This window comes from Camelus ferus, chromosome 4, assembly GCF_009834535.1.
Source record: "Camelus ferus isolate YT-003-E chromosome 4, BCGSAC_Cfer_1.0, whole genome shotgun sequence".
NCBI classification, from domain to species: Eukaryota; Metazoa; Chordata; class Mammalia; order Artiodactyla; family Camelidae; genus Camelus; species Camelus ferus.
The window spans coordinates 63959728-63976451 of NC_045699.1; the positions used below are offsets into that span (position 1 = coordinate 63959728).

The window sequence follows — 16724 nt, forward strand, 5'->3', positions numbered from 1 at the left end:
CTCATCGCTTCAGCTAGGAACTTCCAGGATGGGAGGCGGGGCTTGTCAAATAGTAGCTGCTGTTTAGTAGCCCGCTGCCTGGCAGGAACATTTAATCTTCGGAACGATGCCATGGGAGTAGGTATTTTTATCCCCGGAAGCTCGGAGAAATAACTTCATCAGGGTCACGCGGCTCGTGAATGATGGCGCTCAAATTCCAAAGCTTCAACTTTTAGCCATTACTCTGTTGTCATTTCAATAGCCCCTCTCTGTTTACAAAGTGCTTCTGCAGCCCCTGTCTCATTCGGTCTTCCTGGTAACTCTGACAAATAGTATTGTCAACTACAGAAGAGACTGAGGCCCAGAGAGTTTGACCTATCTAAGGTCACATACCTACAAAGTGCTCTTTCCCAGGCCTTCTGTAAGTTTGATACCTTTTTCCTTTCACCGTGCTCTATTGCATTCTCAGAATCTTGGAGAGCTTTATACTTGGAAAGAGTGAAAACCTGGTCTGACCTTTTACAGTTGAGGAAACAAGACTATGAAGAAATGACTTGCTACAAGTCTCAAGTCAGTGGCAGAGTTTCCACAGATGCTTTTTAAATACAGGGTAGTTAGGAATCTATAAAGGTAGTTATGAAACTGAAAAGGATGGTTGGCAAGGAGTGATGAGGGAAGGAGCATTGGAATCCAGACCTCCTAGCTCTTAGGCAGAAACCCGTTCTCCACCTGTTAAAGTGCCTCATCCTTAGGCTGTGCCAGGGAAGTGGTCCTGCAGATAGTTAGATACTGTAAATGCCTTCACATGGCACTGAATTTAGAGAAGAACTTGCCCTGTTATCTCTAAGTGAAAATATAGCAAACCAGGAGATAATGGAAGTAGTGTTGGGAAGTAGAGCCCAGGACCTTCTGTCTGAAGCTTAGATTTCAGTTCTGGTGCCAGCATTGTGACCTTGTGGAAAGACTTAATCTTTCTAGACTTTAACTCATGTATTCATCACATTTATTCAATGTCTCCTATGTTCAGGATTATGCTAGGGACTGGGAATACAGCTGTGAACAAGACAACCATAGGTTAGTCCTTGTAGTGCTGATAGTCTTATGGAGGGCATTAGACAATGATCAAATAACTACACAAAAGTTAATTGATATTGTTAAAGTAAGTGCCTTGAAATAGTACAGGATATTGTGACAGTGGGCGATAGGACATTTGACCTCTTGCACTAAGTGAAACAGCCAAGGAAGGCATCCTCTGAGGAAGTGATGCTTAAGCTGAAATCTGAAAGAAAGATGTGACATAATTTATTCAAGAAGTGGGGGATGATCATTTCAAGCAGATTCAATAGTATGTTTGAAGGCTCTGGAACAGGAAGAGTTTTCAAGGAAACGAAAGATTGGTTTGCTTTTTTGTAAAATGTGTGTGGTAATCACAATCCTGGTTATTGTGGGAATAAGGTAATCCATGTGAAAGTATTATATATACAACAAAGGCTTGTATGTGCACACCCACGTATATAAAAATGTGCGTATTATAAGCTAATATGCAGCTGGATTGGTAGGGGTTGCTGGGACAGCGAATAAGCCAAGACTTTGTGTTCCTCATCTGATTCTTTATAAAATTATGAAATTTTATGAAAAACAGGAAAATTCAACTTTTGAGAACCTCAACTTTGAGTAGAGAATATGTGCTTCAAGTAGTTTTTAAACCATTTCAACAGTTTGAATAATAATGCCAGTAATTGTACTGTTTTATGTACACAGTATAGAATAGTGGTTAAGAGCACAGACTCTGGAATGAAATTGCCTGAGATAAAATCTGGGGCAAATTATTTATCTGTACCTCTTTTTCTTTATCCATAAAATGGGTATAATAATTTACTTATCTCTTAGGGTTATCATGAGGTAAAAATGAGCTACCGTATGTAATACAGTACTTAGAATTGTTTCTGACACATAGTTATCACTATATAATTACTAGCTATTGATCCATTGTTATTGTTATAATTACCTTTTTAAAGAGTTGTTAATATCAACATGATAAAAGATGCAATGGAAACTAGCTCAGAGAAGCAGATGATCTACCCAAGATCACATAACTAATAAGTAGGCGAACTGAGATTCCAGTTCAAGACTGCATCCAAAGCCCAGATAATTCCTGCCACATTTTTTCTGAATGTAGGATTAGTTTTGTTGTATAATACTTGGGCTCTTGTAACATAGCAGTTCCTTTCCTCAACCTTCTGTGCTGAACTGAGTGTTAGTATGCGTGTTCTTAAGGTAAAGGGTCCAAGGGGCTGCCTTTGTTGAACTTACACTTTGAAGTTTCCTGATTTCTGTGCAATTAAAATCTACCCCTTAAAGCATTTCAGCAATGTGGTTTATTTATAGAGTTGTCTTCCGGGTCACGTGTACTGGGTCTGCTTTTGGGTTGCGTTTTCTGTCAAAGGTTGTTTATTTCTAACCCACTTTGATTTCCTGTTGCTTTGTGGATTAGTAGTATGACCTGCAACAGGAACACCAGGAAACCTGTCTTAAATGGGACAACCAGAAAGAGACCCTGTAGATTAAAAATTAAAAAAGCACATTATTTATTATACAGCCATATTTGGACATAAGTATGGGTTAGGCATTGGCTATATTAGGCAAAAACCTATATATAGAAACTTCAGAGGCAGATTTCAGTGAACAGTTTTGCTGCTATAGGGCAGAGCCATTAGCTCCATTCCCTTGGCCAGTGACAGTCTCTTTAGGCCTCAGCTTCTATATCTATAAAAAGGAGATTATTGTACTTTCTTTGTGGCATTGTTGAGAGGATTAAATGAATCATATGCATAAAGCAAGCAGCCCAAACCTGCCTCCATGGATAGTAGCTATTGATAATAATTAAAGAAGAGGAAAAAATTGCTGCCATTTTTAAATGTAGCTCTGTTTTTACTGACTTCATACACTGATCACTGACAGCTAGCCTCTCTTGCTATTAAAAATTCCATCAGGAAAAGTCATTTGCCTTTGTGCAACTCATTTGCTTTTCTTAAAAAAAAAAAAAAAGGTAGTAATGATAGCCAGCTTTATTAAGCAGGTACTATATTCCTGGCACTGTGCTAAGTTTTTACATGCATTCACTATCTCATTTTATTTTAAGAACACAATTATTTTTCTCATTTTGAAAATGAGTTAAGTGATGCCCCCGAACGTGGAATAAATTGCCCAAAGTTGAAATTTTTATCCAGATCCAGTGATCCAGGCTTCCTTGTACGTTAGTAATGAATGACATGCAAAATGTCTTTATTGTGTCTGACCCTGGCATGGAAATCTTTGAAAGGAAAGGTGCTAGCTATCAATAGATATTCTTTTTTGGGGAAGGTTTGCTCCTGCTGCCTACTAGACACTGTGCCCAGTGTTTTACTTACATTAAATCATTTGTTATTCCCAACCCTAAGAAATAACTATAATTATCTTCATTTTACAGTTTGAGGAAATCAAGGTGCAGAGATGTTCAGGGGCATTTAGTCACTGGTAGAGATGGGATTAGAGTCTAAGTCTTGTGGCTGCAAAACCCATGCTCTTATTCAGTTACTGTTATATACTGATGTTAGACTGCATCAGAATTTCAGGATGGGATTTTTTAAATGAGGTATGGGACTGTTTTTCAAAGATGGTAGCTTCCAGGTATTTGAAGCTAACTGTTCCTAATTTTTAGCTGAGTAATAATGGCCAGATTCCTGGCAGAAGCCATTAATGCTGCATTTGCTGGTTAGCTGGAGCTGTGTTCTGTCCCAGAGGTAGCTGTAGGCTCCAGCGTCTTTCCATGGTCAGAGACCTGAGAAGTATAATGTGTAACTTGTGTTAACACCAAGGGGGGTGGCATTTTCCAGAGCTTTCGTTCTATAACATGGCAGACCTCAAACCTCAACCATGCTTCAGACTCACATTAAAGTGCATTCTAATTGGTAATCAGTGCATAAGGAACCAAAGAAAATTTTAATTAAATGCTGTCATGTGAATTTTCCAGTCATTTTATGCCTGTTGAAATGATTTTATTTAGTTTAAAGTCCTCTTCCAGTGCTCTGCCCTTCCTCTTTATAGTGTAACTTTATCAAGATTTTGGGCCTTTTCTCCTATAGAGGTTTAATTGCCATCATTAAGGATTTAGGCTGCTGCGCATTTATTTAACTCTATTCCCTGTGTACTCAGAGGCATTTGGTGTAGTGGAAAGACCATGGCAATTTGGAGTCCCGTAGACTGTGAACAAGTTACTTAATTCTCTGTGAACCTCAGTTTCTTCCTCCTATAAAATGAAGCTAATCCTATTTCCTTGTACAGCTGTTGGGAGGAGGATTAGAGATAATGTATTTAAATTGCCTATCACGTAGCTCAAAACTGATTGATAGGATTTGCTTGCTAACTGGCACAGATTAATGTCTGAAGTTGTAGTAGAGTCTGTTTTACTTACAGTGTCTTTTTGTCTTATTCTTTTTAGTGGATGTTCATAAGGATTGTCTTCAGTCATGGCCTTGGGTTTAAGGTGCTTCCGCTTGGTCCACCCTGCCTTTTGCAATTCCCTTGCAGCCTTGACCAGACCTGTTTCAGAAGTTACGATGAAGACCATGAGTGGAAGACGAAATGACCACGGGCAATATGTGGCCCATCCAGCTGTACCAGCCCGTCATTTTGCTACCAAGAAAGCCAAAGGTAGAGACCATATGACCTCCTCACTCCTGTCTTGTTTAGTCCTTGAATATCCTAGCTGGAAGGAATCTCAGCAATGTTCTGAATTTCTCCCCTTGCCACATGAAGAAATGATGTCTCAGATGGTTCAGCTGATTAGGTGAAAAGGTCATGTGACAGAGATGGTATCAATCTATTATACCTCTTGTTTTAAATCTAAAAGAAATTAGGCATTTTTGGAGTCATGCTGCTTCATATGTTACCATGGCCCTGAAAATGCCTAATTTCTTTTAGATTTAGAATTAGAGGTGTAGGTGCCAAGTAAACCAGAATACTTGTAGCAGGGATTAACATCTTTTCTCCTTGGAAGATCTGTGTTGGAAGTAAAATTAAAACGAGCAGGTTGTTGGGTAGGAGGTATTAGAGCTGGGGATTTAGATGGGTGATCTTAATGGCTTGTGTCATCCAAGAACGAGACTTTGATATACCTCAGTTCTCAGCTTAAATATTGCTTCCTCAGTGAAGCCTTCCCTGGCCTCTTAGACTGGATCAGGTCCCTCGTTACATGCACTCGTGTGCACTGTTATTTTACCTTTGATGTACTTAGCACAGCACTCATTAATTAATTAACTGGAGGATTGATTATTGTTTGTTATGTCTTCCATACTGGACCTTGTGAGGATAGAATCTATTTCTTGTTTAGCAGCTAATAGGAACTGACACTTAGTATATATCAAAAAATGTTGTTGAAAGAATGAATGAATGACAAAACATTGTCAAGTAGACGTGCTATTTGCGGTGGTAAGTCAGGGAGTCCACTCCTAAAGATGGTGCTAGGAATATGCTGCTGAATATTTTTTCCACTGCTTTTCTTTTTATGGTTTCATTCAGACCTTCCCTCTTCTGTTCATAGGAAAATTACCAAGTTGCTGCGAGAGCATTAATGCATAGAAGACTTACATTCAGTTATTAGTGGTAGTAGCAATAACTTTTGATCTGTGTGTTGCATTATATATATTTTTTAAATTCACATACATTTAATAAGTTAATTTGATCCTTAAAATTATCCATTGAATGGATTATAATTATCCAGTAAAGAAATTCTTGATAATTATCTAGTGAAGCACAGATCTAACCATTTTGCAAATGAGAAACCTGAGGTACATATGTAAGACGTTTGCCCATGACCATATCCAGTTAGCAGCAGAACTGGAATCTGGGGGCTCCTGGTGCCCACAGCCTTGCAGTCCTGTAGGGCACTAGATGCTAGCTACGGTGCATGGCAGCATCTTTTCACATTTAATTAGCTCTTCAGTTTTTGTCTTCTTGGACTGCCTCCTTAAAAAGTTGGTTATTTGACCTTTTTCTTTGGATTAATTGGATTTTTTTCTGTATTAGGAATGCTAATCCTTTGTTGATTGTATGCATGACAAGTATCTACTTTGCCTTTTTTACTTTATGGTTCCTTCATCGAACGTAAGTTTCAACGGTCATATTTTTCAGTTCTTTCCTTTATCATTTGTGCTTTTTATGTCTTATTTAACAAACCCTTATCTATCTGAAAGTCATAAAGCTATTCTTCTGTATTTTCTTCTAAATATTTTACAGGTTTTTACTTTTTGTATTTGTGTTTTTAATCCGTGTGGAATTTATTTCTGATTATGATGTGAGATAGGGAATCTAATTTTATTTCTTTTTTATATGGTTAATAAGTGTGTCAGCCTCACTATTGAATAGCCCTTCTTTACTCCCAGATTTGTAATGCCTCCTCTGTCATATGTCAGGTGTCTTTCTATGTGTGGTATATTTCCGAGCTCTTGATGTGTTGAACTGCTCATCTCTCCCTGCACTGAATTTCTTAATGCCTGAATCACTGTCATAAAGTCCTGACTCCAGTGGTACAAATCTTTCCCCTCACCACACACTAGCTTTTTCCTTTTCTTCTTAGCCTTTTGCTTTTCTTTGTAAAATTTATAATCATATTGTCAAGTTTTCTCCATAAAGATCTTGCACCATTCTTTAATCAGGTTTATATCTGGGCTATCATCATTTTTAGCACTTTTGTATATGATACAGTCTTAAAGTAACTTTTTGAATTATATATACAGAAAAGTGCATACATAAATTGTAAATGTATGGCTCAGTGAATTTTCACAAAGTAAATGCAACCATGTAACCATCACCCAGGTTAAGATATAGAGCATCACATGTACTCTGGAAGCTTCCCTCATGTCCCTTTCAGTTATTAACTCTTCAAAAGACAAACCCCTATCTTGACTTTCATGCCATCGATTAGCTTTGCCTTTTTTGAACTCAGTATGGATTCTTTAGTGCCTGGCTTCTTTTGACAACAATCTATATGCAAGATTTGTCCATGTTGTTGCCTGTGGTAGTTGTTGGTGCATTTTTATCTCTTTGTAGTTTTCCAGTGAATGCACACGATTTATGTATGCTTTCTAGAGTTGATGGATATTTGAGTTGCTTCCAGTTTTGAGCTAAAATAAATAATGCTGCCGTGAACCTTCTTGTACATGCATTTTGGTGCCCATATGTATGCCTTTCTCTTGGGCGTACACCAAGAGGAGAGATTGCTGAGCCTTCGATTATCCATGTATTCAGTGTCAGTACGTACAATTCTCCAAAGTGGTTATGCTAGGTCATACTCCTCCCGAGAGTGTTGTAGCTTCCTATTTGCTCCACGTACTTGTGAACACTTGGTATAGTCGGCCTTTTTAATTCTAGCCATTCTCATGGGTGTAGTTTTAACATATACATATCTAGTTGTGGTTTTAATTTGTATTTCCTTGATGAATAGTAATGATGAACACCTTTTCATTCGTTTGTTGGCTATTTGGATATCCTCTTTCCAGTCTTTTGCCCATTAAAAAATTTGATTAGTAGAATTCTAAAGGTAAAACTTCTGTCATATATATGTATTGCTGGTAATAATTGCCTTTCATTCTTTTCGTGGTGTTTTTTGATGAACAGAAGTTTTTATTTTTTAATTTTTTAAATTATAGTCAGTTTACAATGTTGTGTTAATTTCTGGTGTACAGAAGTTCTTAGTTTTAATGTAGTCCAATTTAGCAATCTTTTCCTTTGTGGATAGTGCTTTTTTTTCCATTTAAGAAAATTTTCCCTACCTTAAGGTCATAAGTATATTCTGTATTATTTTATGGAAGACTTATTGTTTTAAGCTTATATCTTTTTACAGACTGGGTTCTATTTAGTTGCTGGTGAATAGGCATACTTTTGATTATTATACAGTGATCTTATACCTTGAAACCTTGCTGAACTCTTTTATTAGATCTGTTGTTCGTACATTCTTTTGAATTTTCTAGGTAGATAATTAAAATACCTGTATATAACGATAGCTTCATTTTTTTTCCCTTTCCGACCCATATGACGTATACCTTTTACTTCTTTTTTCCTTCCTTCCTCCCCCTTCCTCTTTCCTTCCTCCCCCCTCCCCTTTCCTTCCTCCTTTCTTTCAACTATATTAGCTAGGAACTCTAATATAATTTGAATAAATGTGATTGTTGGTACCCAGCATGCTTGTTTTATTCCTGACTTTATGGTGAACATTTCTTCTATGTTAACATCAAGAGTTGTATTTGCTTTATTTTTCGGTAGTCTTTCTTTTAAGCAAGTATCTTCTATTCCTGTTTTGCTGAGTTTTTGTTTTGTCGGTGCTCTTACTGCATTTATTGAGATGATCATATTTTTAAAAATCTTTTAATCTGTTCATGTGACTCAACATCAATACCTTTTTCTGATGTTAAATCACTTTTGCAATTCTTGGTATAAGCCCTACTTGCTCTTAATGTGTAATCTGTATATATATTACTTGATACATAATCTGTATATACATACATTGGACTTGGTTTGCTAATATTAATTTAGGGGTTTTAAGTCTATATTTGCAGGTGAGATTACTCTTAATATAACTTTCAGATATTGATGAGCATAACTTTCTAGTATTATCCTTGCCTGGTTTTGGTATCAAGACTATTATTAGTCTCATACTGAGTTGGGGAGTTCCCCTCTCTCTCTTTTTCTCTCTTAATGGGATGGTAGGTATAAGATCAGGGTTATCAATTACTTGCACAACTGATAGAATTTACCTGTAAAGTCATCTAGACCTGGTATTGTGTGTGTGCGTGTGTATGTGCGTGTGTAGAATTTAAATCATAGATTCAACTTCTTTAATGACTATAAGGCTGCTTACATTTTCTTTTTTCTTGACTTAGTTTTAGTGAATTTCATATTCATAGTAGAGTTTTCATTTTTTCCCAAGTTTTCAAAGTTCTTGGCAAAGTTTTCTGTAATAGTCTCTTAAGATTATTAAAATCTCTACTGTTTTGATAATTGTATCCCCCTTTTCTTTTTAATATTATTTATTTGTGTCTACTTCCCTTTTTTAATCAATTATTCTTGATAGAAGTTTGTCAATTTTATAAGCTTTTAAAAGCAGAGCTTTTAATTTTGTTGACCTCTCGATTTTTATTGGCTTCTGTTCTATATTGTTTACTTTCTCCCATGTCATTGTTCTTTTTCTATTCTTTGAGCTGGGCAGTTCATTAATTTTTGACTTTTGTTATTTTCTTATAAGCCTTTAAGGCTATACATTTCTAAATACAACTTCAGGTGGTTCTTACAAGTTTTTGATAAATAGTATTTTTACTGTCATTTTAAACATTTAAAATTTTCCATTATTCATTTTTCTTTAGTCCATGAGTTGTTTTGAAGTGTTTGAAAATTTTCAAACATAATGTCTTTTGGTGAGTTAGCTTAAACCCAATGTGGTCAGAAAATGTGGTCTGTGTGGTATAGTATGGTACATGATATTCTTTGAGATTTGATGAGATTTGCTTTGTGGGATAGAACATGGTCATTCTGTCTAAAGGTCCGATTTACTTGAGAAGAATGTGTGTTCTCTTATTCTTAGGTGTATGGTTCTATGTATAGTCATTAGATCAAGTTGATTAATTGTGTTGATCAAATTTTGGTTTTTTAATTTACTCAATTTATCAGTTACCAAGAAAGATATATTAAAATTTCCTAGTATGATTGTAGATTCATCAGTTTTTTCTTTCAATTCTGAGGCTTTATATTCTTGAGTATATTTAAGCTCAGAACTGTTTTATCTTTCTGGTGAATTGTTTTTGTTATCATTATGAAGTGGTCCTCATTTCTAATGATGCAATATGTCATAAAATCTATTTTTCTTATACTAATGTAGCTACACCAGCCTTTTGGTTAATATTTCCAAGGGTTATAATTTTCTCATTCCTATACATTAAACTTTCTGTAATCTTATGTTTTTATAAAACCTCTTGTATATATGTGTATGACTAGATTTTAAAAAATCTTACAGAAAATCTGTAGCTTTTAACTGTTCCTTTTGGTCTGTTTATATTTATTGTGATTACCAAGTATTTGTATTTCTGTTATTTTGTACTTTCTCTTTATTGAGGTTTTCTTTGTGTCTTTTTCTTCTTTTCTCCTTTCTGTTGGATTAATCAATTTTGTTTAGTCCTCTTTGTTCATCTCTGCTTCCTTGGAAGGAAGGAAATGTTTTAATTTCTTTTTTTATCCTTTTATTAAAATAAAAAAGCACCTATAGAAAAGTGCAGCATACACCTGAAACTAACACAATGTTATAAATCAATTACACTACAGTTTTTTTTGAAAAAGCATAGGTATTGTAAGAAAACGGCTTGATAATTTTCACAAACTGAAACCACTTACATAATCAGCACCCAAATAAAAAAACCCAGAACATTCCCAGCACATCAAAGTCTCCCTTATGCTCCCTTCTAGTCACTTGCTACCCTCTACCTCTTGTAGGTAACTGTTAAACTAACTTCTAATGGCATGAATTAGTTTTGTTTATTACACTGTTTAGTATATGTTCTTGTACCTGGATTTTGCACTGTACAGCATGGATTCTTGTGTCTAGCCTCTTTGCTTAAGTTTATGTTTGTGAGATTCATTTAAGTTTTTCTGTGTAGTTGTAGATATTTTCTTATGGTTGTATAGTATTTCATTCATAAATAATGTTTATCCATTCTGATATCAATGGGCATAACTTAAATTTTTTAACACACATACTTGCCTTAAAACTAAAGTTGAAGATATTATTTCCATTGTTTCTAGCTTCAATTCTTGCTCTTGGAAATTATTTCTAGCTTCTATTGTCACTGTTTTTCTAAATTTTGATCCTTATGGATAATTTGTCTTTTCTCTTTGACTATTTTCACAATCTTTTTGTCCTTGGTTTTCTGCATTCACAAGATGTCTAAGTGTGAATTTACTTTTATTACCCTGTTTGGAACTCATGTTTCTAAATCTGAAGATTCAACTCTTTCATCAGTTCTGAAAAGTCTAAGCCATTAGCCTGTTAACTTAAGAGCAGTGAGGTTTCATGCAAGATTGTGACACAAGCAAATAAATGTTCAAATAAAAATCACTCTGCTGCTTATTGGTTGGTTACTTTGGGCAAAACATTTGAACAGCTTGTGCCTCAGATTCCCCATCTGTACAATGGGGACAATAATAATCCATGTTCTTCATACCTCACAGAGCTGCTTTGAATATCTAATGGAAGAATATACTCAAAATTGCATTGCAAATTAAAATATGGTATACAGATAGCAAAGGACCTAGCTCACTGTAGGTCTTCAATAAAAGTTGTTGTAAGTGACCTCAATACATGTCTGGTAAACATTTAATGAATAAACAAGTGTAGGATAATATTACTTAAGTATTTTTCTTTTTCTTTTCCTTTCCACAGCCTCCAAAAAGAAATGCAAGAATATGTTACTCACGGGAGTGACCTATGCATATACACATTATAGATATATATGAGAAGTTGCTGTGATGGTTTAGATATAAAATAGAATTTTATTCAGTTCCCCAATTGTTAGTTTTCTAAAATATAAGCCATTGTCACTACCGCTGGTGGTGTTTAATGTTGCTAATCTACTTTTGTTCCTTTTGTCTGTATCAGTCATCAGAAATTTTGCCTGTCCTTGTCTTGGTATTCATTTTTAAATGAATTAATTTATTTTCTGTATCTCCAATTACATTTTGTGGAGACAGTCTAATGGAAAGTTCATTGGTTTAAAATTAGGCAGACCTGGGACCAAACCTTGGCTTTACTCTTTCATGACCTTGTGACATTAGGCAAGTCACTTTACCTTTCTCATCTTCTGTTTATTTTTCTGAAAAATAAGGAATTCACTAATGATGTGTCTGCCATGTGGCTACTGCTCCTTTAGGCATTTGAATTACTTCATTTGTATCCTTGTAGCAGCCTGACAATATAGATGTTATTATTCCTGTTTTACAGGTAAGGAACCTGGTGTCAGAAAAGTAGAGTAACTTGCTCAGGTTCATAAAAGTAGTATTCATTATAGCGCAGATTTTCACCTGGGATGTCTCATTATAAAACCTGTGCCTTCGCTAATATCTGAGAAAGTGTTTTGCACAATGCAAGACAGTAAATGTAGGCTCTTTCTTAGGGTAGTGATATTGTTCTGTAATTTTCCAGCACTTGGCATTTTGCCCTGCACATGCACTTCTAGTAGGCACTTCTTAACTAATTGTCTATTGTCTCTAATTATGCTGCTGTTCTTTTAATCATTGCATGTTGACTTTCTAGCCAAAGGGAAAGGACAGTCCCAAACCAGAATGAATCTTAACACTGCCTTGGTTGAGGATATAATCAGCCTGAAAGATGTGGATGAAGAAATGAAGTCTGTAATAGAAGCACTCAAGGATAATTTCAATAAGACTGTCAATATAAGGACCTCACCAGGTTAGTGACTGAATCAGTACTTTGGAAAGGGGCTTCGTGGAAAGCGCACTGCGTTGGTAGAGCTAGGTTATAGTTCCAGTCTTGTCACTTACTAATTGGTGACCATGGGCAGTTACTTTACTTCTCTGGTCTTCAGTTTTCTTGTCTAATTCCTACCTTATGGCTTTGGGATGGGTATGAAAATAAATGAGGTAACATGTGTAACAGTCCTAGCACAGTGCCTGACACATACTTAAAACTACATTTGTCCATGTAGCAAATATTTGTCTTCTATGAACTAGGCATTGTGCTGGCACACAAAGGTGAACAAAAATAGGCATGGTCTTTGCTCTTATGGAATTATACTCTCAAAAAATGGGAGGTTTTTTAATGCTGTACTATGAACACTCACAGTAGCTGACATCTTCTGTCTGATTTTTCCAGCTTGTCCTGTTTGGCCATTCTGATCACTTGCTAAGAACCAACTTGCTGCAAACCTGCCCACCTGAGGCATCTCTTTACCCCCGAGCTCGACCAGGGAGATTCCGTTTGGGTTAATAACTTCCTGAAAGTGGCTTTTCTAAGCGGGAAATGTCAGAACTCTCTAGGAGAACTGTTTGCAGATGTGATGGAAGAAGTGAGTTGTCAGCTAATGGTGCAGGCAGGCAGGAAAAATCCAACTGCTGTTAAATTGGCCTTTTGGAAATTGTCATCATTCTGGAGTCAAGCCTGGGATGGTGTCTCAAAGTATCTATGGGAGCTTGGGCTGCTCCTACTCACATCTTGGTTAGGATAGTTCATAAGGAAACTAGAAAATATTTCATAAACTTGTTCCTAAGAAAACGAAAGGAAAAATACACACCTCCATTTATAAACACCAGCAGAAACACACACAGTTCAGAGACGAGATCCAGTGTGAAACCAGAAGACCATTCTGTCATTGGTCAACCCTGGACTGGGGCATTTCTGCCTTTGCTGACAGTAGAGCGTGCCATTCAATCTCTCCCAACTGTTTATTTTAAACTTGCTTATTATTTTAGGTATGAAGCTGATAAAGTGCTTTGTCTCCCCTGTGCTTTCTGGCCTGTTAACATTCTGCAGCCGAAACCAGAGAGCAGTTTGAGAGGAGCTCAGGGAGAAATGTGATACTTAAAATTAGCCAGCAAGCTCCGCTCTTGTTGAACTTAAAAAGATGATGGGCCTGGAAGGAGGTTGGGAGTGTAATTTGTTAAATGTTAACCTCTGCAAAAATGAGGGGCAGAATGAGGCTGAGGGAGATTCTCGCTGGGGACAGATTGAGGGAAAAGGATTTGATGCATTATGTCGATACGGATTTAGGGAATGGTAACCACCGTAGTTGCATACTGAAAAGCCCATGTTGGGACTTCTGTGGCAAAGGATCTAATGGCAAGTCAGGAAGGCTGAATTTAGATCCATTTTCAAAAGGCCTCCCGTTGGTATTTCCTCTTTGCTTCTTTCTCTTCAGGGTTATGTTTGTGCAGTGTTCTGTGTAGAACTTGGGGCCATGAAGAGACTGGGTGAAGCAGGCTGAACTTAGCCAGTCTTTTTTTTTGCCAGATCCTTCCATATCATCTTTCATTACTGTCTGAACCAGCGGGCACTTTTCCTCTTACACCCCTGTCTATCTATCAGCAGTTCCTATCTCCAAGATAGTTGAGTGCTTTAATAGTCGTCTAAAATACAAGTTTATTCATTTGTTCATTCTTGCCCTCTCTCATCCATCCATCCATCCATCCATCCATTCATTTATTTATTCATCACAGCATTAGTGAGCACGTATTCTGTGCTGATTACAGGTGCAATAGATAGAGAGGAAAGATATTGTTTCCACCTTCCAATAGCCTAGATCCTAATATGAAGGGACAGACAAGTAAACCAATGTGTGTAAAACCATATAGCAAAGCAGAGCAGTCAAGACCCTGGCTTTGGAGTTGATCAGACCTGGGTTTTGATTTCAGGCTCCATTATTAAGAGCTCTTGTGACCTTGGACAGGTTATTCTCTATGTCTCAGTTTCTGCATCTGTAAAATAGTGGAACTGTCTCATGGGGTTATTGTGATAATGAAAGTAAATCCAGTATAGAAAGCATTTAGCACTGCATCCTGCCATAGGAAGTATTCAGTAAATAATGGTTATCATTATTATAAGAGTGTGCACAGGATCCTCGGGAGCTCCTAAAGGGGTTTATAATCCAGCCTAGGAGGTCAGACAGGATTTTTGAGATTAGATGCCATCATAGCTGAGTGTTAAAGAGTGAGCAGGAGTTATCTGAGCAGAGAAGGGCATCCTCAGTAGAAGGAAAAATATATGCTAAGGGTCCTGACGCAAGAGAGGACGGGCTGTATTAGAAAATTATAAGTAGGTTAGTTTGGTTAAAATACAGGAGAAAATTGAGAAGTAATAATAATAGTTAGCATTTATTGGGCCCTTGTATATGCCAGGACACAGTTATAAGAGCTTTCCATAAACTCTTTCATTTAATACCCATAACAACCCTGTGAGATAAGTACGATTTTAATGCCCCATTTAGAAATCAGGAAACAGACGCCCAAAAGGTTGAAAGGACCTTCCCAGGGTCACACAGTCAGGAAGTGGCAGGGTTGGTATTTGAACCCAGGTCATTGGTCTTTAGAATCATGGACTTTTCCAGATTGAAGCCAGTGGTGTCAACAGCCTTCTAGCTTGTGATGGCATTGAGCTGAGTACTGCGTTTCAAATCAGACCTTTGGGCCATCATATGGTGCTGCGTTATTCTAACAGTTTGCCAGGACAACTCCCAATTTGTTCAAAAGACCCTTTCCTCTCACTGTTACTCTTTGTGTATCAGGATGAACCATCCATGAGTGGTTCTTACTATGAATGGTAAGATTTTTCTCCTAGTTCTCATTTGCATGGGAAATCAGGGAGTCTGAATAATGCCATTTTTCCATCTGTAAGTATATGCTTACCTTCTTGGCAAGAAAATTTTGCCCGGGGTTTTCCAGAGTTCAGATGTGGACAGAGATCAGATCCAGGATAACAGTGAAGTAGTAATGGTGTCTCCCCCCGCCCTTCCTAAAGGGGATCTAAGTGCCAAAATCAAGGTGGTATAAGGGAACAGTTTCAAACCTGGCTGCATGTCAGAATCATGTGGTGATCTTTAAATAAAAAAACTTACAAGCTCCCACCAAATCACAGGCTTCCCAAGCACCTGTGGAATCAGGATCTCTGGGGGTGTGGGATAGTGGAGCCTCGAAATCTAAATTAAAAAACTCCCTGGGGATTCTGATACACAGCCAAATTTGAGTTACACTGATCAGGGAAAGAGGCTTGATTAGAGCTGGAATTAAGCACACCTGAGTTGGGGCTGGGCTCCTGCTCCGTTTTCCTTTTGTTAGCTCCATAATCTTGGTCCCTTTAACCTCCCCACTTCTCTGTGTGTGCAGTGGAGATAGTGATCCAGTGTTATGGGCCAGTTGTAAAAACTCAAAAGACTAGTCAGTACCTTTTTTATGTTTATTTTTTGGTGTTTATTGTATAGTCACTTGCTTATATTTTGTTATAATCCTCACTATAATCCTGTAAAGTCGTCATTTTTTAGTTGAGTTGGAAACTAAGTTACAGAGAAGGTAAATAACTTGCCTGAGGTTTCATGGTTAGTAAATGGCCAACTTACTGGGAGGTGACCAGTACTCTTTTCTTTTAGTTCTCAAAGTTCGATGTCACAGAAAACTGCTCAGGGCCAGGCAGACCAGGACAGTTGGCCACCCTGGTTGCTGGTAAGGAATTCCATCCTAGTTCTGTCAACATGTCAAAGCTCTTTCCATCACATGACACCGCCGCTCCCATGAAAGCCTCTTGAACTGTCTTACCATGTTAATAAGGGACCCTAAATATTAGTTGAATCTGAATTTGATAGAGACTTAGATGTGGGCCTGCTGAAGTCCTTCTGAATTCTAAGACCCTACATTTTTCTTTTAGGATCCCTTGATCATATCACGGTGGTAACTGCTAATGGGAAGCTTGCTTTAAACCAGATTGGCCAGATCTCCATGAAGTCGCCACAGCTAATTTTGGTGAATATGGCCAGCTTCCCAGAGGTAAGGTGGCCTGGCTGAAAGGGTCCCTCTCTGTGGTCTCTTTTTCTCTTTTGGAATTGAGGAGGCTGGGTCAAGTCAGGAGGAAGTATTCTCTCCAGTTTGGGATGGAACAAGAGAGAAAGCATAATTAAGGGAACTTAAAGACAAGGAAAAGCTCTCTTCCTGTTTCTAAATTC

General features: G+C 37.3%; 1 protein-coding gene across 4 annotated transcripts in view; it reads left to right on the top strand.

Annotated features, from left to right (window-relative positions):
* Positions 1–16724, top strand: part of MRRF (mitochondrial ribosome recycling factor) — a 70069-nt gene that overhangs the window by 327 nt on the left and 53018 nt on the right. For all 4 annotated transcript variants that reach the window (XM_032478362.1, XM_032478363.1, XM_032478365.1 and 1 more), the window contains exons 2-4: positions 4460–4671; positions 12314–12469; positions 16430–16548. In XM_032478362.1, coding sequence (XP_032334253.1) covers positions 4488–4671; positions 12314–12469; positions 16430–16548 — 459 coding nt within the window. In that variant the 5' untranslated portion in view covers positions 4460–4487. The remainder of the gene's footprint in view (positions 1–4459; positions 4672–12313; positions 12470–16429; positions 16549–16724) is intronic.